This window comes from Trachinotus anak, unplaced genomic scaffold (assembly GCF_046630095.1).
Source record: "Trachinotus anak isolate AG129_WGS33_773 ecotype Australia unplaced genomic scaffold, CSIRO_AGI_Tana_v1 ptg000013l, whole genome shotgun sequence".
Lineage (NCBI taxonomy): Eukaryota > Metazoa > Chordata > Actinopteri > Carangiformes > Carangidae > Trachinotus > Trachinotus anak.
Window position 1 is genome coordinate 10,821,002 of NW_027273864.1, and position 20,212 is coordinate 10,841,213.

General features: G+C 39.3%; 1 protein-coding gene and 1 long non-coding RNA gene across 2 annotated transcripts; both read left to right on the forward strand.

The window, feature by feature from the left end:
* The first annotated feature begins 415 nt into the window (after positions 1 to 415).
* LOC139631040 (rac GTPase-activating protein 1-like) lies at positions 416 to 8,686 on the forward strand. Its single transcript, XM_071494982.1, has 17 exons — positions 416 to 582; positions 900 to 993; positions 1,531 to 1,733; positions 2,014 to 2,162; positions 2,530 to 2,599; positions 2,754 to 2,807; positions 3,021 to 3,098; positions 3,260 to 3,377; positions 3,516 to 3,664; positions 3,801 to 3,965; positions 4,069 to 4,164; positions 4,336 to 4,534; positions 4,688 to 4,793; positions 4,907 to 5,039; positions 5,240 to 5,348; positions 5,567 to 5,675; positions 7,178 to 8,686. The coding sequence occupies exons 2-17, from the start codon at positions 909 to 911 to the stop codon at positions 7,251 to 7,253; spliced, it is 1,899 nt and encodes a 632-aa protein (XP_071351083.1). The 5' UTR covers positions 416 to 582; positions 900 to 908; the 3' UTR covers positions 7,254 to 8,686.
* Positions 8,687 to 16,054: 7,368 nt separating this feature from the next.
* LOC139630911 (uncharacterized) lies at positions 16,055 to 17,272 on the forward strand. The gene is made up of 3 exons (XR_011693239.1): positions 16,055 to 16,199; positions 16,421 to 16,507; positions 16,633 to 17,272. It is a non-coding gene; the product is annotated as an uncharacterized lncRNA (long non-coding RNA).
* The last annotated feature ends 2,940 nt before the right edge of the window (positions 17,273 to 20,212 follow it).

The window sequence follows — 20,212 nt, forward strand, 5'->3', positions numbered from 1 at the left end:
AAAAGAATGCACTTCCTTAGCTGGTAATACATCGGAAAGAGAGATTAATAAAATAATTTACATTATTATGCAAGATGACGTTAAGTCAATACATTATTTTTTATATTGCTAACTACTTTTTGAGTAACATATTCATTTATAGAATGACGCATTAATTTCTTGTTATAATGAAATTTCACAATGAAATTTCTGTTCATGCTAAGACTCCTGAGGTCATCTGTAATAACTATATATAATGTTACATAATTAATGTGTCTTGTATATTACACATGTGATTTTCTTGTTGCCTGTCTGGGGTTCTGTGGGCCAGAGGAGGCTGGTGTCCTCGGCCCCGCTGCAGTTACGGCTCAGGGCGTGTGGGGGCGACAGAGCGCCCTGTCTTCCGCCACATCGCACGACGAGGAAGAAAACCGGCGCTGATTTTGAACTTTGAAGAAGAATGTGCAAACTTTATCGGACAGGTGTGGCTGTGCGGCTGCTGTTCCTGCTGGAGCGGGAATAAACCGCCTAAAGTCGGCTTTTAACGTCGGACGGTGTTGCAGTACACATCAGCCGCGGTTTCCCTGGACAAATATTGCACAGGTAAGTGTTTTGTTTTGTCCAACCTAACGATATGAAGCTTAGTCAACACTGTGGCTTCATTACAGGCGTTAAAACAGGCGTAGCTGGTTTGAGCGCAGTGAAGCTAACGTAACATGAGCAGCGTCAAAGTAAACTGCGCTGTTTCTTCGTTCGTCCTGTTATGTACTTATTGTTTGATTTGTTTGAAGGCCAACTTTCCGTCATGAAGTGTGGCTTTAGTGCTCATTCCACGATGTAAATGCGTACCATTAGCATTATTATCCACATGTGCTCCCTCCTGATGTGGCGCGGCTTGTCTCTTGCTGACCCCGCTGCAGGAAGACACGATGGAGCCGCCTGTGCTGAACCTGTACAACCAGTTCCTGAGTCTCAGGGGCCAGGTGGACGGTCTCAATGAGGGCATTGAACCACGTAAGTTATTTCCACACCGACTCTTGACATTTGCCACCTCTCCAGGAGACTGTCAGCGAAACAACTGTGGAGTTTCGGTGCTCCTGTAGCGTTAATGTGGTTAAACTAGTCCGCGCTGGCATGGTGATGTCGTTAGAAGAAGCTGGGTGCATTTTTTTATTTTTATTTTTTATGTTGTTCCCATTGTGTTTGAGTCGATGCAATGAATTATTAACCACAGACGATGAATACAGAAGCAGTGCACAGTATAAAGCCTGTGTTTTTAGTAAGGGCCTGAGTGTAGTAAACATTTCCATGTCAATAGTCCAGATAATGCAGGTCATTTCCATTTTAACTAACAGGGAAGCACTGTTACTCATTTGCTCACTGTACAGCAGAGCGCTCTTGTCTGTGCTTTGTCTTGAGGTATTTCGCATCATTGCCACTGTAATGAAAGCATTTTTGGACACATAATACACAGAACCGCCACAAGGGAGCACAGTATATGGTGCACAACAGCAATATAAAATTTTTTTTTTCTTTCGTTGTCTTATTCAGAGTTCCTCCAGATGGCACTGAACTTTGAGGAGTGCCGTAAGAAGTGGCTGCGGGCAGGTGAGGAGCTAGTTTCCTGTAAAGAGATGCTGACTAAAGCAGAGACCGAGAGGGGAGCCCTGGAGGTCAAACTAAAGCATGCTCGCAACCAGGTGGATGTGGAGATCCGGCGGCGGCAGAAGGCTGAGACAGTCTATGAGAAGCTGGTTAGTGTAACAGTGTTTATAGAGTGCACAGCCTCTCATGCACTTGCATTATTGTGTATGATTGTATGTATAGCAATATAGAAATGGACAGAAGCTGGATCATTACTCTTTAAATAATGCATTGGTCACTTTTTTTGAAAAGCTCACCTCATGGGTAATTTTTTCAACTTCACATCATTTTCTGACCCAAGTGGTAACTGTTCATTATAACTAAATAGTGCTTGTCTGTGTATTTATGTTTGCCTGTTCCCGTCCACCTGCTGGCTTGTGGGTGTAACAGGAACGTCAGTTACAGCTGATCCGGGAGCTGCTGATTTCAGAGAACAACAGTGTCCACCTGAGCGAGGAGCAGCGTTCTGCCCTGGCCTTCCTCAGTACCCACTCCCAGGCAGCACAGGCCGCTAAAGGCAACCTCGACACTAGCCGCAGGTCAGAAAACCCCCAATCTTGTTCTGAAAAAGCTGGAGGTTTTCTTACTTCTAAGCAAGACAGTAGTAATGATTTTAGGTATTCAACCAACCGGTATGCCCCGTCTTTTCTTGAGTTTTCAGTTATATTATGGGTACTGTAGCACTTCGTTTAGCTAGTTAATGCACTGTCTGTATACTGTACTGTAACATACAGAGGTGCAGTATACATACTGTACTCTGTAGGGGATGGAATTGAACATGTGAAATATTAGTTACTATATTAAAGCTTTTATAATTCATCAGAGCATTGTGTGATTGTTCAAATAGCCATGGACACAAGGTACTTCAGACAGAAAGATTAATGCTGACTTTAATCTATTTTACAGGTTAACTACCATTGATGAATCAGCTTCTTTGCTGTCAGACATCAGCTATGATCAGACGGATGATTCTCTGGTATACTGACCCGTTTTCTTAAAGAGTTTTAATGTATATTTTAAGAGAACCTCTGATTTGAGGGTCAAATAGTGGGGTAACATCATTAGTAAGGGACACAAATAATGACTTGGCTTTTTAAGTACTATGGTCTTTCTCTCCACTGTTCCTGTAGGACTGGGATTCCTCTGTGATGAAAACTGTGAGACTGCGGAAACGGCAGAAGCGGGTGAGTGATGCCTTACTTCAAATTTTCTTTGCTTACGTGAATGGTAATGTTATTTTGATCAATTGTTTATTGTTGTTTACGGGGTAAAGGTAGTTATGGGTCACAGTCATGTTTTGTATTCATCAGCACAAGTTTGTCTCACTATTTCTTGTATAATTTTTCATCAGCCACTCCACGAGAAAGTATATTTAAAAGTTGCAATTTCATCCACAGCGTTCCTCCAGAAAACTAGCTGAGGTCCCTCCACAGGCCATGAAGAAACCTCGCTCCTCTGGACGCACAACAGACAGGGTAATGCTGACCTCTGCAGCTAGATGTACTATATAGCATTACATCTGAAACGGTCTGTGTCTGTAAAAAAAAAAAAACCTCAATGTTTATTTTCTAAGCCAATTTGAATGTACATCAGTTTGCTGAAAAGAGCATTAAATATCTTTCCTTGTATGATTAAGATGAATGAGTCTATCGTGGCCAAAACTACCATCACTGTGCCTGTAAATGGTGGTGCTGTTGAGGCTGTCTCTACCATCGAAACCGTGCCTTACTGGACACGCAGCAGAAAGAGGAGCGGTGAGAATCTTGTAGATCTTGTTTTTTTGTTTTTGTCCAACTTGTTTATGCGACCAACAAAGAAAAAAAAAAAACATGACTGTAAAACGATGTGCGGTTTAAAAGAATTTTATTTGACTGACTTGTCATTATCTACAGTTGCTCCAGCATGGGGCGATACGACCACTACTGACCAGTCTGAGACTGCCAGTGAGGCTCCCAGCACACCAGTCTCAGATTTCCCAGCCCAGTTCCGAACCCCTAAAGCCAACGGAGGAGGAAAGAAGCACCACTTCATCCCCAAAACAGTAAGATTGTATTCTTAATTTTCTGAAAGTTAAGTAATTTAGACTGTATATCTACCTGCATCACCACTATGAGCTGGTTCTCGTTGTTGAAGTGTAATCTTCTCACCCCGGGCTATCTGTTTCCTCTGTCACTAAGGTGATCAAGTCTGAATTCTGTGCTCCTTGTGGAAGAAGAACAAAGTTTGGCAAGATGTACCTTCGCTGTCAGGATTGCAGGGTTGTGACTCATCCAGAGTGTCGTGAGCGCTGTCCACTGCCTTGTAATCCCGCAGCTGTTAGCACTCCCATCAAAAAAACAGAGGTACATTTTTCTTATTGCTTTATGATACATTTCCTCTCTATAATTTTCTGTCACTTTCATGTTACCTACCTAAAAAAAAAAAAATGATGTGTTTTGTGTGTAGGCCACCCTGGCTGACTTTGCTCCAGTCACTGCCCCAAAGATCCCAGCTTTGGTCATCTACTGTATTAAGGAGATTGAACACAGAGGCCTACATGAGGTGAGATAAGACTTTATTACAGTCACCTTCATGTTAAAGCTCTGATCCTTTCCCTTGAGTAATTACAATTGATAATTCCTTCTCTAAGTAGTTATCTCATTCAGTAGTAATACAGTATCATAGGCAGCCAGACAATGACAGTTGGTTTCTTTTATCTGTTCCTCGTGGCAGGTTGGCCTGTACAGAGTCTCTGGCCCAGAGCGCTTGGTGAAAGAGCTGAAGGAGAAGCTGATTAGAGGAAAGACTCTACCACCACTTAACAAAGTAGAGGACATCAACGTCATTGCAGGTGTCCTCAAAGACTTCCTCAGAAACCTTCCAGAGCCACTGCTCACCTTCCACCTCAACAAAGCCTTCATGGAAGCAGCTGGTGAGTTTCTTAGACCTGCAGAGTCACTTAGAGGATTGCTGCCTCTGCAATGTTCTTTATCTGTCTTAGGATCTTTGTATCGTTATTTTTTAAGAACAAGTGCTTAAATTAAGTGATTAAAGGAGCTCTTGACTGGTGTTTACGTTTTTGTAGAAATCCAGGATGACGGCAACAGTCTGGCTATGATGTATCAGACCATTGGTGAGCTGCCTGAACCCAACCGGGACACTCTGGCCTGCCTGATGATTCATCTGCAAAAGTAATTTTCATTACATTTCAAAAAGGCTTTTGTTTATTCTGTTTTTACACCACCATGGAGAATGTTGTAACCTGCAGTACAGTTTAAAAGAGTATGAAATTTTATTTCCTCAGGGTGTCTGAGAGTGTGGATACCAAAATGGATGTGCATAACCTGGCCAGGGTCTTTGGCCCAACCCTTGTGGGTCATGCTGTCCCCGACCCAGACCCTATGACTATCCTGAATGACACAAATAGACAACCAAGGGTAAAGTGAATGGGAGAAAAAAAATAAGTGCCATGATTATACATTATATTCAGATTCCTTAGTCCAGCATTTGTAAAGTAGCACATAATTTGTCTGTCTCAATGCTGTATGGCTTTATGTGCATTTGTTCACTCTGAGAACAATGTTTTTGTTCTTTGGAATAGTTTTTACTAAAGATCATGTTGGTTCTGTCTCTCCAGGTAATAGAGCGCTTGCTCAGTATTCCAGCAAGCTACTGGAGACAGTTTGCCCATCCAGATAATACAGCCATGGACAATGCTCACCAGTTTGATACTCCAGACCACAAAGGTAAATCACTGAAAGCTATAAACATGATGAAAGAAATTAATAGCTGAGATTAAGACAATGTATTTGATTCTATTTTAGAAGGTGCGTTTGTTAGTAGTGAGCAAGATGTGATGAATAAGAGATTTAAACCAGTTTTTAAAATTTTTGAGCCTTTGTCATTTATAAATCAAAGAGGCTGTACACAGAATTGGCTGTACTGAACTTTAATTTTTCTGCAGTGAGCATATTGGGACCAGTGACCACTCCAGAGCACCAGATGATGAATAAAACACCTTCCTCTAGCTCACTTTCCCAGCGCATGATGCAGACCCTCTCCAGCACCAACATGTAAGCTCGCTCTCACTCTCTCACATTCCATACATAGCAGAAATAAAGCAGGACTGCAGTCTTCATATGTTGTACAGCCTGATCCAGGATAATGTTAGCCATATCACATTATTATGTAAATTATTCTACAACTACTTTTATTCTTTGAGAGCAAGATAATGAGTGATTTGTTAATCTTGGATAAAGTTATCTTGGGTAGTTGTCTCCATTATGGTCAGTACAAACTATGATCAGGACTCATAGGTGGCTCAGCATTAGTTTATGAGCCACTGCATAAAGAAACTTGATTTAAGATTATCTTTTTAAAAAAAAAATGTTTTTCAGTTTTTCCTTTCTAAAGGAGATCATCAAATGAATTTCATTCCCTTGTGCTTGTGAAAATTATATTTTTTAAAATGGCACAAAAAGCCTAGGTGTAAATAATAAATGGCTGAATTCCCTTTAGCTGCTTTGGTTTCAGATTCGCAGTATTGTTCATGCTGCCTCACACTCACTGTCATGGCTTACCGGGACACCTGAGTAGAAGTGAGCCAATGTTAATGTTATTAATTACACCTGTGCTTTCCCTAATATGACAAGTTATGTGGTTGTGTTGAACTGGTTATGTTACAATCAGTAATGTGTTTTTATACAACAAAAAAAGATGCACACCTACACAGGGAGTTATTATTATTCTGGTTGATTAGCCTCTGCTCAGGATTGGTTTAGCAGAGCTACACTGGGAATCAAGTAAAACCCTCAAAATTCATGCACATCCATACACACTGTAATTTAACCTGCCCTAACGGGAGCAAGAAAAGATGTCAGTCAAGCACAGGCTGACCCCACCCACACACTCCTGAGAATCTGATCTAATCTAATCTTATCAAGCTAGGTGAAAACACCTGTGTGTGTGCACCAAAGATGTGCATGGCCATTAATGTAAAGGCCTGTCTTAATGTTGATATTGTTCTATAAAAAATATATATATATATTTTTAAAAAGTACCATGTACATTCAAAGAAAAAAAGAAAAAAAAGGAAAAAAAAATCAAATCACTTTTCCTCAGAAAAAGAATGTCTAGGGAATAGTTTGACACTTATTTGTTTTCTTTCCCAAAGTAAGATGTTGGTGCACTCAATAAAAAGCCTGCAGGCGCTTAGCTTAGCATGATGACTGGGAGCAACAGGAAGCTTAGAGATTGTGGTAGGTGGATTTTGAAAAGTGGGCTCACGGTTTCCAGTCATTATGCTAAGCTAAGCTAAGCTTGTTTCATGATTATATTTTGCATATATGAGCTTAAAGAATAGTTTTGCAAACAACAGCTCAATTCAATATTCAATTCAAATATCCAACCTGAAGTCATCAACAATCAAATGAAGTTAACTCAAATATGAAGACTGCATTCCTATGTTTTCCTCTAAACAGTCATCTTCAGTTGTACTTGCTATTGTGTTTTCTTAAATTTCATTAACTAAGCTTAAAATGTTACTGTCTGCCCCCACCAACCCCTCCATCCTTAGATTTGGGAGCAAGAGCAGAGCAACAGCTGCCTCTAACCGTCAGGGCAACTTCTTCGCTTCTCCACAACTGAAGTAATGAAGGACATAAAAGCTTACCCATATTGTACTTTGGAGCTAGGCCTACTTACTGCAATAATTGAGTAGAAAACTACTGTGCAATTTTAGCATGTTTTATCAATGATTTTTTTAATTTTTTTATTCAAGTGTTTTAACTAAGACTTTCTATCCAGATTTTTTTCTTTGAAAAGATTTCTGCACGTGAGTGTTTAAGTTTGTCTTTATATTTTTGATTACTAATTTTAGTATTTACTAAAACTGTGATCACATCTGTGACTGTAACCATTCTAAACCAATTCCAGGATCATTATTTTCTATTAACACGTTCCTAAGCTATGTAAGTCTTCTGTGTTTATTCATCTTTAAACCTGTGGTTGTAACCACAGCAACAGGGATGAACAAGCACATGTGGGATGCACAGCTGGATTGGACAAAGAGAAAAGAAGTCATGTTATTGGCCAGTGTCTCTGTCTTTTGATTTTGGTTTCCTTGGCATTGTTTTGGAAACCGACACTGGATTCCTGATTTAACATTTTTATTTTGTTTTATATCTATGTTGATTGTGTGGTATGATATAACAATCATGACTTTTATACTAATGCAATTCTGCAATTTAAACACTGATAATGAATGGGAATAATGTTGCTTTTTGCACTGTATGGATGTAACAATCTGAGTAAAGGTATTTTCTACCTGGGAATACACACCACTAGAGGCTGCTGTTGCACCACTTTTGATATGCAAACCTTAACCCATGCGGAGGATCTACTGTATATTATGCACATAACTAGTCAGAATAACTGACACTCATTTTATTATCAACAGATTACAAGAAATACTGTAAATTATTCTTCTAACCAAGGATGGTTTGGTTCCCTTGCCACAACCAAAGATCTGAGACACATCATTGTGGTCATCACAAAATAAAATCTGGAGTTTTTAATTTATGAATGTGAAAACTGTTTTGCATGCACAGTCACTGTTTTAAGTATTTATATCCACAGTAGCTTTCTTGTACAGTTACATAACCAGTAATGCATAAGCAGAGACCCCTCCTGTGAGAATATGTCCTCACTGTCACGATTAGAAACTCAAGATTTCAGCGTGATGACGACATTGGTACAAGTAATAATTATTGTGAGGGAAAATGTTCAAACTGATTCACAGTATATTCTCATCAAAACCAAATCTGTGCTTTGCTTGCCAGTAAGAAATGTGCATCATATGAAGTTGTTAGTTGACTATAACACTGCTTTGTTTTATATGTATTTTTATACATTTATGTGCATTTATACCATTATATGGTTCTGTTTCTCTAATGATATGTCGTCTAAGTGATGTATTTACTTTCACTTTTAAGTTCTTGTGGACTGAATGTTAATTCCTTTGTCTTAGCACAAATAAGATCACACAAGTCCATAGTAGAGCTAAAAATAAAACATCAAAAGACTGGTTCCTTTGTCTTTGTGGGTGCTGTTCATGCATGAGATGGACATGTGGGGCGAGGAACCCTGCTGAAATGAGGCAAACACATTGGATGTGTGGGTTTTATAACCAGCATTTCAACTTAAAAAAAAACAAACAAAAAAAAAAAAACCCTCTTACACCTGGCTATGGATTAGTGTTATCCTATTAACTGTGAGCATGTTAATGCTGTATTCATGTAGCCTAAAACATTTATTCATGTTTAACACTCTTCATCTTCATTTCCCTGGTCTAAATTGAATGTTTGCCATTGTTATTCAAGATCTTCAGTGAAAGAGCAAAAGCACAACGCCAGTTATTCCAAAGCCGACATGGCACTGAATGATAATACAATTTGGCTCATTGTTCCAATAGTCATTACAGCTATTTCCATAATCTATTGGGCTGAGTGGGCAGGCGATGAGGTCCAGCATTATTATGAATTAAAGCAGGGATCATTTATACATCTTATAGTTATTCCATTAACAGTTGCTGTGGAGAGAGCTAAACTCGAGCTGAACCCATTGACATACATTTTATATGGCCTCATTCAATGCAGAGCTTCAGCACCATATCAGGCCCTTTGAGAGCTGAGCCCAGCTGTTTGGGGGAGAAAGGAAAATATGGTGTACAGAGTTCATCCAAATTAGTTCTCGATTCCTTTCTTTCTCACACAGACACGCAGCCATGAATGACTGCGGAGAAGACCCTCCAAAAATGTTTGAATTTCAAATCAACATTAATAGTTCATTAGCCTGGAATAGGGTCTCCTGTGTGTCGATCTGTCCTCTCATTGGGGGATTGTGTGTTTATGCTGTACGGTGCAGCATACGCTCGGCGGCTGCAGACATCAAACAGCTGGCTGTGTACAGTGTGTCTCTGTAGCTCCGTATTCCAGTGTGCCGTGATAGCGCTTCACTCTGCTGTGGGACCAATGAGGGCCAAATGAGTAACTAGTCCAATTAAGAGCTCTTAAATAAATTACAATGTAAGCTGGTAAACACACAACAACAACAGCACTATTTAATTCCTCTATTTATACAGTGAACTGCAAGCAGTGATGCCAAAGAAAACAACAGTACTATTACTATATCTGGAAGCTGAATGCCGTCAATACATTATTCAATTCATAAGGTTTAGTTATTGCTGGTATTGATGGATTGAAAATTCAGTCTATACGTGTCAAGCTCTTGCTGTGCAGCATGTAGCGGGTGTCTGCAGCACTGCCTGTTTGAGGTCGGAGCCAATAATGGCAGCACCTCGGAGATGTCAACTCAATAACTGCCAGTCAAATCCACCCATTTGATCATGTATCTAATCAATATGTTTGTTAAAGCAAAAAGCCATGTTAACCACTACACAAATGGTTTTTGCATGTCCTTGTTTGTCTACTTGTCTATGTACATTTTGTTACATAAAACACACTGTTTTACATATTTTGTCACTTGCTGGAGGGCATTTCTATGTTGCAGAACCTGCTTACTAGTTTGTAAGATCTACTGGTGGATCAGGCCAGGCATCGTACACATTTGCTTTTCAAATCACATAGAAATGAGCTGGAGAAAAGCAGCACTTAGTGAGGTTTAGGGAACAAAAGTATAATGGTGCAAATTCATAAACATGCTGCTTCCTTAGCAGGCTAAGCATGTGCTTGAAAAGTGGTCCTCCAGATTTGTTTCTGACACCGTTTTCAGTGAATTATGTGACAGATTGTGTGATCAATATGCTTTCCATTTGGTGAATTAAACATACAACACTGAAATACCAAACTGTTCTGCCTTTAAAACCCTGAAAAACAAGACAAGAGTCATTGTTCATTCTACACCCACCTGTGAGTTGTTTTTTTTTTTTAACTGGCTTCTTGGCTTTTAATGCTCCCGCTCTCTCACTCTCTTTTTTGGCTCCATCCCTTGTTCCTTCTTTTTTTCCTCTCTCTCCCCCCTCTGCTCCCTCTCCCGCCCTCCTTTGAATCGAACCGCCGTCTTAGCCGGCTACCATGCGTGGTCGATACCTTGTTACCACAGAGAAATCAATTATCTCGACCAAGCAGCAGGGGAAAGAGGCAATAATGAAAGAATGCTCCTCCTTCCCAGACGATGGCCATGGTCATTAAATATGAATTTATCATTGGCTGAGGAGATTTATGGAGCGAGATGTGGGCCCCGGTTCACGCTCTCTTTACAGCATAAGTTCAAAGTCTGGTTATGAGTATAAACTAAATGGGTAACAGGTTGACAGGCTGATGATGTTATATGCCCTAAAGCTTATGCGGACACTTAATTATTTCAGTCACTGTCATCTGGATGTACCTGAAACACAAGTGTGACAAAACTTGTGTCTTCTAAAAAAAAAAACAAACACATAACATAGGCTGCCTGCAAATGACAGAAACATCTTTTCACATGTTCGGATGACGCACCTTTCAACCAAATGACTGGCCTCTGAGGGGAAAGTGAAGGAGAATGAAATGCTAACATTTTTTAGCATGTGTGAGGTGCAGTGTTTACTGAATGACAGTTGCATGAGATGCCGCCACGTTCACGGACAGTGCAGGCTCTCGTCGGTTTGATGTTCGAGCGCCACTCACAGGTGACAGAGGAGACGACAGTGATGGCTGACAGGTAGGTGGGCGTACCTAACATACCTGCACTGTAATGAGCCGTTGTGATGACTTGTCTGACAGTTGCTGCAGGAAGTGAAAAGGAAAAAAAAAAAAAATTGCCACACCACTAACATCACCACAATTGGAGAAAAAGAAAAAGTGCAAATGAGATAGAGCGAGAGATAGAGGGAGGAAGATGGAGCAGAAAAGGAAAAATGTGTAATTTGGGCTTGCTCTTAAGGCAGCAATAAATTCCATTTTAATGGGGCACCACAAGCAGTAGCAGGCACTCAGCAGTCTGTTGTGTTTGATGCCAAATTGTGCAGAATAAACAGATTTGCTGTGCATCTGGTCCAAACACACACTTTCTCTCTGTCTCTCTCACTCTAACTTTCTGTTCATCCTTTTCCACCTTCTCCCAGACACAACAGACGACAATCAGACAAACTGTTTCCTCCTCACCAGATTCTTGACCTCTGATGCTTACCCTAACCACTTTTCTCCATGATGCCTGGCCATAACCCTAACCCAACCTTGACACAACATATGCAAGGCTTCTGCATTCGGAGTGAACATTGCTACACTAGGTGACATAATACAAAAAAGGTGCCGCTGGCTGTTAAGAATCTTAAAGTAACACTTTAAAGACACTCACAATAAAAGAGAAATTTTGAAACGTCTAGAGCGCAAGAAATGAATGTGTGGTCAGTGTCAGAGGAAATGTTAATGTGTTCTGTGTTCTTGCTCTGTGAAGCTGTCTAGGAACAGCAGTGCTTCGAGCTAAATACCAATGCCATCACACTAACATAGATGCAATGCTAACATGCTGGTGTTAAGCAGGTGTAATGTTTACAATGCTCACCATCGTAGTTTATCATGTTAGCATGCTAATATTTGCTAATTAGCACTAAACTGAAAGTGATGCTGAGGATGGTGGGAATATAATTTGTTTAATTCAAGTGTTTAATCATAACCCAAAGTACTGTGAATTAAAATTTCAACCTGATGGTGGTGTTACATAAAAAGATCAATGCGTGTACTACATTTCATGGCACTCCATCCAATACTTGTTGAGACATTTCAATCAAAACCACAAATGTAAACCTTGCTAACGCTAGTGTCACTATTGTAAGTTAGTCTCCGAAGTCATGAAGACACACTGGGAATCATGAATGTCTATAGAAAATTTTGTGCCAATTCATCGACTAGATCTCAAGATAATTCACAGGATAAGTGAAAAATTTGATCACCAAAGTCATTCCGATTTATCTACTGATGAAAATGAATGTCTGTCCAAAATGATTATGGAAATACATTTTTTCTAAACAATATTTTTATTTAGTTTTGCATGTATTTCACACACATAAAGAGACAATAACAATGATTAAATTACACTGGGAAATGTTGCCATTATTTTCATGTTCGAAGGCAAAGAAACATTTCACGTACTTTAACAGAGAAATAAACACTTCAGGCAAGACAAAATGTAAGGAAAAAGAAAACAACAACAACATAGAAATACCCAGCAACACACAGCAATTTCAAAATAATTGTGGACTTACAAGAAACTCCATTAAGGTTTTTTCATATTCATGGAAATCCAAGACCGACAAACGTTACCATTCCTAGAACCATCCTGCTAACACGGCTAAATGTAACTCAAAGAATAAACATCTTCAGTGACGTCATGACCTGGAGACGGTATACTGTAGGCAGTCATGGGTGCATCCACATGCATGCACACCATTGACTGCTGCCATTGTTTCCATGATTTATGTATTGTTTTTAGAAAGTGAGCTCTCACATGTGCATGCAAACACACACACACACACACACACACACACACACACACACACACTCTCTCTCTCTCGAAAATACTTGTATGAATGCAGCTGCATGTTTGTGTGTGTGTGTGTGTGTGTGTGTGTGTGTCCCTGCATGAGTGCATCAGAATTCATGTAATTTAATGTGAATGTGTGTGCACAGGTGCATGATATGGAATACTGTGAGAGGGGCTCAGTGCATGAATGGCTGAGCGTTTTCTCGTGAATTTGTGCAGTGACCATGTGTGCAGGTATGTGTGTGCCTCTGCCTCGGAGTTTGGGATTGTTTTTTCAGCATGGATGGACACTATAAATACTGTGTGTGTGTGTACAATATACTCATATCTTCTAAACCACACACCCCAAATCTCATCTCAGTATTTTTTATAGTCTCTTTTCATGAGCTTCACTTGTAGAATAGCACCACACCACTGGCATTATCAATTGGTTTCGCCACTTTAGCTCAGTAGCATTGGTGAAGGATTATCAAGTAATCTGGTGTTAATAATATGGGCCACCCTGCATCAAAAAGGCAATAGGCATTCTTAAACAAGCTTAATCTCAACCTGAAGCATCAGAAATGAGAACGCCTCAGGACACTGTGCTGCTGCACATCTAGATCATTTGCAGAATTTTAGATCAGTTTTTAAAACATTTTCCATTATACAAACTGCCAGTGAAAGCCCCATAAAAATATTTTAGCCATAACACATTTTTCCAGCAGTTCCTGTGATTTTCCTGGTGGCCACTAGAATGCACTGTTGCACCCTGGAATCCACCTCGGTGTCACGAGGCGGAAGTGGCTCTTCTGCAGCCGAACACACCCATTAATTTCACCCATCTCCACAACTCTATCATGTACGGTTCCCCTGTGGTTGTTAGGATATGGGAGTGTTGCAGTAATGTCACTATTGGTATCATTGGTACCACTGAAGCTTTAATTTGAACTGATAAAGTTTTGCTTTGACTGTGGCAACCTGCTCAGGTGACAGGTATTTACATCTCCTTCCCCTGGATTTCACCCTCTAGGGAAAATATTAAACTGGGTGGATCAGAGTTCATACATATATGTAAGATGAACAGGCACCAGTGTATGTAAGAGCCTTCTCACACATGTGATTCACATGCTCACGGTTTCATCTTAACTATAATCTTGACGGCTGTTTCCATATGTTTGCATTCTCCCTTTAATCACACCTTTCATGTGTTAGTTGATACCTGTCACTAAATGGTCTATTGTCAGTGTTCCCTATGATTTCATCTTCTTGCTGAAAATGCAGGGAAAAGTGTGCATGCAGGTAATTAATTGTGGATAGGCTCTGAATGTGCAGCGCTGCGTTGTAACATTCAACAGATTTAATTATTCTGTTTACTTCAAATATATCTAAAAATGTTGTTTCCAGCTTTTAGTTTTGAGTTCAGCTTGCTGTGATCCCTGAGCATGTTAATATTACACAAGTTATTTTTAACATTTATGTGCGTTGTGCATTTCCCAATGCTTTGAGATCATAGCTGTATTTTTGTGCAGAATGTCTATAAGACACAACCTACAGCTTTTGTCAACTGTCAATACTGGAATTGGAGACATAATGACCAAACCTCTTCTGAGATCCACCTTTTGGCACTGTCTTTATTGTGTTCACACCGAAATCACTGCCATTCAAAATGCTAAATCCAACCTGCCAATTACACCATGGACTCACATGGGCAAACACCTGTTGCTTTTCAGTTAGCAAACAAGGCTTAAGGAATCAAAGGGCGAAAGGTAGGCCCTCAATTTTAGTCTTGTTTTTTGGAAAGTATATGAATGCAATCCTCTTGAGTCCATACCTCTTTTTCACAAGCACTGGAGGAGGCATGTATTGACGTAGCTGCTGAGGCATGTGAGGGCTGGATTCATCATGCCATGATACTTTCCCTGCTGCTTCGTCATGGAGAGCATTGCCTGTGATGTCAGTGAGGTCCTGTGGTCAGATAAAAACCAAAAAGGACAGAGAGTGATTGTATTTTCCATTTATAAAATGTCTCTATTAGCTGTCATCCCTACTAATGGTATAAACAACTTAAATATTAAAAATGATTATTAAAAAAAAAAACATTCAGCATTCAACACGACAATAACGTTGAATATCCTGTGTAAAATCAAGTTTCTAGATTTAGAAGAGTTTGAAATTTCATGGCAATCTGCCAATTTGCTTTGTCTTCATTACTTTTTTGAGCTGATGGCGGGATTAGGAACCATTTTCCTTTCACCATGGATATCCATACAAAATATCCTGAAAATCTTCTCGGTACTTGTTTACAAAATCTTGTTTTGGACCAAAGTCCACATAGACAAACAACCAAATGACTGACCAATTATCCTGTCTTTCTACCTGCCACTAGTGGGAAATAAACAAACAGGAAAATTAATTCTGCTAAGATATAAATGATGTGACCTGCATGTCAAAAACATGCAATAAACATTTTACATTTGGAGTGAAATGCTCATTTTAACTGGTTCAAGCACAAATTGTACTCAGCAGACAGACTGCTGTTGGGTCACAACATTGATTGCAGCCCCAGACAAAATGAAATGCTTGGTGCTGCTGATCAATTTACCACAAGATTTGATCAACCTGGTTCAAGACTTTAATAAACTGGTTCTGTTTTCAGTTTGTAACATATTCAGAACCGCAGGAAGATTTCAAGCTTTTAATGTAGGTTAGATAAGTTGTTTCTAAGATTTCTATGACAGGGATGTAAATCAGATGGACCCAGTAATTAGTATTTCTTTACAGTGACAGGCAAATGATTAAATGCATTACTTATGAATACCATGCTATCATTGAATCTATATTTAGTCTTTTCAGAGGCTGGCCTACGAAAAAAAAAAACCCCATTTCCTTAAATGGACCAACTTCCTTTATTTGAAAGAAATGAAATGAAAAACTCGCAGAGCAGTAGTGTAGAGCATCAGCTCAAAGACACCTCTCAGAGTAGATCATCATGGAACATGAGTATGAGCTTTCTAACTACACCAATACACATGAGCTTCGGGGATCTGAAACAAACAGTGGCAACACTCAACCACCAGGTAAGAGCAGCAAGTTAGTAGAGACTAAAAAAGAAGAATTAATTAAGATGATGATTATTGATGATTATTTCTTATGTTTTCTGTTTAACTTACTCTTGCTGCCACAGTGTTTTAATAATTTATATTACAATGATAAAGCATCAGGCAACATTGAAAGACTGAAGTGTGAAGTGTGTGTATGTGTGTGTGTGTGTGTGTGTGTGTGTGTGTGACACCCACAGGAAGAAGACTCCTCAGACTTGGGATTGTAATTTTAGCAGTGTTGTGTGTCATACAGGCCGCTCTTAATGTCTCACTGCGTCTTGCCCGTAAGTTGTGCACAACAATATTTTTTCTCACAATATATGCCCTAGCACACTGACAACCCCTTGCTGTCATAACGTACATGTCCTCAGCAGAGTGTTTTGCAACCAAAATTTCTTTGCTTTTCCAGTGTATTCAAAAGAAGATGCAGATCAGCTTCCTTTCAATTCTTCCGTAATAGCAGAATTTTCAGCAAAGCTTCAACAGAATATAAGCCAGGAATGTTCCTACTGCAACAACCTGCTGAGGAGACTTCTCAAGGAATATAAAGCCTTGGAAACACAGAAAGACCTCTTGGTCAGTCAACTGACTGCATGCAAGTCTGAACAGGACGACTCTGGGTCTGGCTCGCTGGAGGAATTCATCTATCAATAGAGATGATGAAGTTGAAGTTCAGTGGAGACCACATCTGAACATTAGGAAGAAGACTACAGGGCTGCAGGCATGCAAAAGCTATTTGTCCATTATTTGGTTTGTCTGTTTAAAATCTGATCAGCTAAAAAGATATTATGTTAGTTGTCAAATTGTTTGCTGAGTGCCATCATCAGTGTTGCCTGGATGTTGATTTAAATTAGGAGACTTCAATTATTTTCACATTGTGGACCCTCAGGTTTGATGAAATGTCATATATTTTACATTGTCATGTGGAGCTGAAAAATTGCAGATCAGTAAAACTTTTTATCTATATTATTTATTTTATTTTTCACAGTTATTGTGAACTTCAATCTGTAAATGTAAATTAAAATGTAAATTAAAATATTGTATTTAGACATTGGTATTGGACATTAAAAAAAAATTATTTACATGACAGTGATGTAACACATTCCACTGCCATTCCTTTAAGCTTTTAAGTGGTTACAAACTTGTTTAAGATTTATTTTTTTAACATGCAACATGTCATGTTCTGCTGCTGAGGTTTGGGGTCTCAATCAAAACAATAACAAAAGACAGAGTTTGGAATCATGGGAGTCTGCGCCACCATTGCCGTCACCGCAGTCAGTTTCTCCTGGTGAGGATTCCTTCAGTATCAATCTTTCAGGAAATGTTTTACCAGAAGCTAAATTATAATTAAATCTGGTAAAAAAAAAATAAACAAAGCAGTTTCACATGCAAAATCAGTGTTTCTCCGACACTGTTCAGCAGACACAGGAAGTCTCAAAGGGACTGGGAGCTGAGCTGCCGCCAACGTTAAGATCCAGACGTCTGACGACTAACATCAATCATCTGATTAAAGTACATAGTTAAAAGAAATGTAATGTAAAAATATGGCTTAAAACTGGATAAACCTAATTCCTTTTAGTAATTACATACCAGTGTGTCGGGCAGGAAATCCAAAGTGTGGGATAATTTCGAGAGGGTAAAGGATGACCCCAGGAAGGCGAAGGAGACTTGGAAGGCAAACATTCACCTATATTATTCGCCGGCCTCCAATGTGGCCTTTCATTGGAAACATGTTAGTAGCCTAACATAAGCATGGCCACTCACTGTCCTTGCTGGTTGTTACAACACATTCAGAGTCATTACCACTTTTACCGGTGTCACTGACAGGCTGCTCACTTCGTTCACACACTATATTCATAAATTTATAAAGGCTCAGTATTATGGTTTTGCATATCTCTGTCATGTAGTGCAGTGTTAGCAACATTGCTTATAACATTCCGTTTCAGCCCTGGACTCTGGCTTTCTGATGCCCCCCAAAAATATATATTCAAATAATTGAATTATTATCATAAACGTATGATGAATAGTCAACTACCATTCTACTTGGTCAGATACTCTTTGGTGAGGGGCAGCCTTAACATATGAATACAAAGTATGCAAATATGTGAACATGAATGTTTACATCCCTCTGCAGACCTATGTATTTGTTTTTTATGTTTGGTGAGCTGGTTATGACCCTAAATGCTATAACTCTTACTTAACACACAAGGAGACATAAAGATTTGATTAAAAAAAAACTTACTTAAGCAGATTAAGATCCATAAAGATAAATCATACAACAATCATGCTATCAACTGAAAAATCGTTTGCAGTAGACATCTGCGCATATTCTGTGTGTCAAGTTCAACATCACATCCACAGCTGCCATATGATGCAGTTGCCAGACCTCAAACCACACTGTGTCCTACTCAGCCCACACTTCATGTCCAGGAAGCACATAGACGCAGCTCAAGCACGACAGGAACTCAAAACAAAATGACTTCACTTTACTGACTGAATCACTTTAACTTCATTTGCAGATAGAAATTTACTGAGGAAGTTACAGAAAGTGACATATTTAAAAATGAATATTTTTGCAACATCCGAGTGCACTTGTGTTTTCATGGTGTTAAAAGAGCGCTGTCACATGTTTATCTTATTTTTATACCACATTTACTTAGGGGGGTTCATTTTTGTTATGCATTCAAAAAACAATATTTCACTTGAGTTGTTTGGAAAAAGGCTGAAAGCTGCCCAGCTAAATTGCTGCTTGTCATATTGAAATACAAACTTTACAAATATTTAAACTCATATAAAGCAGGCACATAAAGACAAGGTTTTCACTCCTTCTGTGGACACATCATACATTTTCTATGTGGCAAAGTCATTAAGCTAAAATAAGAAGAAAATCAAACATTTATCCCTTTCTGCCACCAAACTGTGAAGGCTGCTTTCCACATGTGGTTCTCTTCTGGGGGATGGAGACAACAGACAACTCTGGGATGACTGGAGAGCAACAGCTGGGAAGGAGGATAGCACAAGCCTGAATACAGTGTCACAGTAACACAGGTGTCAGTCACAACAGCTCATCAAAACAAAGCGAACAGTGTTAGCGAGAAGTGATGAGTGAACGTCCTGCAGCTCTCCTTTCTGTCAGTTTAGCTTTGACAAACTTATCAGCAAAGAAAAACTCTGTGATCTCAAGGGGGACAAAAGTTGCGTGACTTAACTCAGAAAAGCACTGTCCTCGTGAACGCATACATTCACAAATGTTGTTAAATATTAGTAGCAAGTGAAATTCTGATTCTTTTTAGTTCCCTACTAATTTATTTTCATGTATAAAACTTGGACGATGACAACAAAGAACATGCTGAATAACTTAGCAGAATCCTTTTTTGTCATGAAATTTTTTGGGGCTTTTTATGCCTTTATTATAGATCAGTAGAGACTTTTTCTACTCAGATGGGTAGAGAGAACAGTCGGGAGTCGAGCCAGTGACTGCCTGCTAAGAGCGTCTTGCGCTCACATGGTACACGCCCTAACCACTCCACTACTGGGCTGCCCCCTTTTTTCTTTTTTTTTTTTCATAGAGGATATGACATCATTGACAGGTGACCAAATGAAACTGAGGATTACCATGATTAAATTCACTAGTTCTCTGGTACGGGATGATAGAAACATTTGGAATGATATAAGTATATACCTAAAAATATATATAACATAGGTCTAGTCATTTTTAGACATTTGAATGTGGAAAAGTTACATATTAAAACTTTAAGTTAATGAGATTTTTTTACATTGTACCCTTGACATTAACACAGTGTGTCTAAAAACTACCCACAAAATAAGTTGTGTGACTGACACTGCTGACACTGCTACATGCTACACTAGGAACAGTACAGGTTTTTAACCCACAGGACTGACTCTAAGTTCTTTCACAGGGTTTAACCTGTTTCACTTCTCTTGGCTGTGGCAAAGACTGATGTGTCAATATGTCTATCAAGATGTGG

Excerpts from the sequence above, each read along its gene's own strand:
- LOC139631040 (XM_071494982.1), top strand. The coding sequence starts at position 909 with ATGGAGCCGCCTGTGCTGAACCTGTACAACCAGTTCCTGAGTCTCAGG. Across the intron at positions 1,734-2,013 it reads AGACAGTCTATGAGAAGCTG|GAACGTCAGTTACAGCTGAT; the intron begins GTTAGTGTAACA and ends TGGGTGTAACAG. Across the intron at positions 3,665-3,800 it reads ACCACTTCATCCCCAAAACA|GTGATCAAGTCTGAATTCTG; the intron begins GTAAGATTGTAT and ends TCTGTCACTAAG.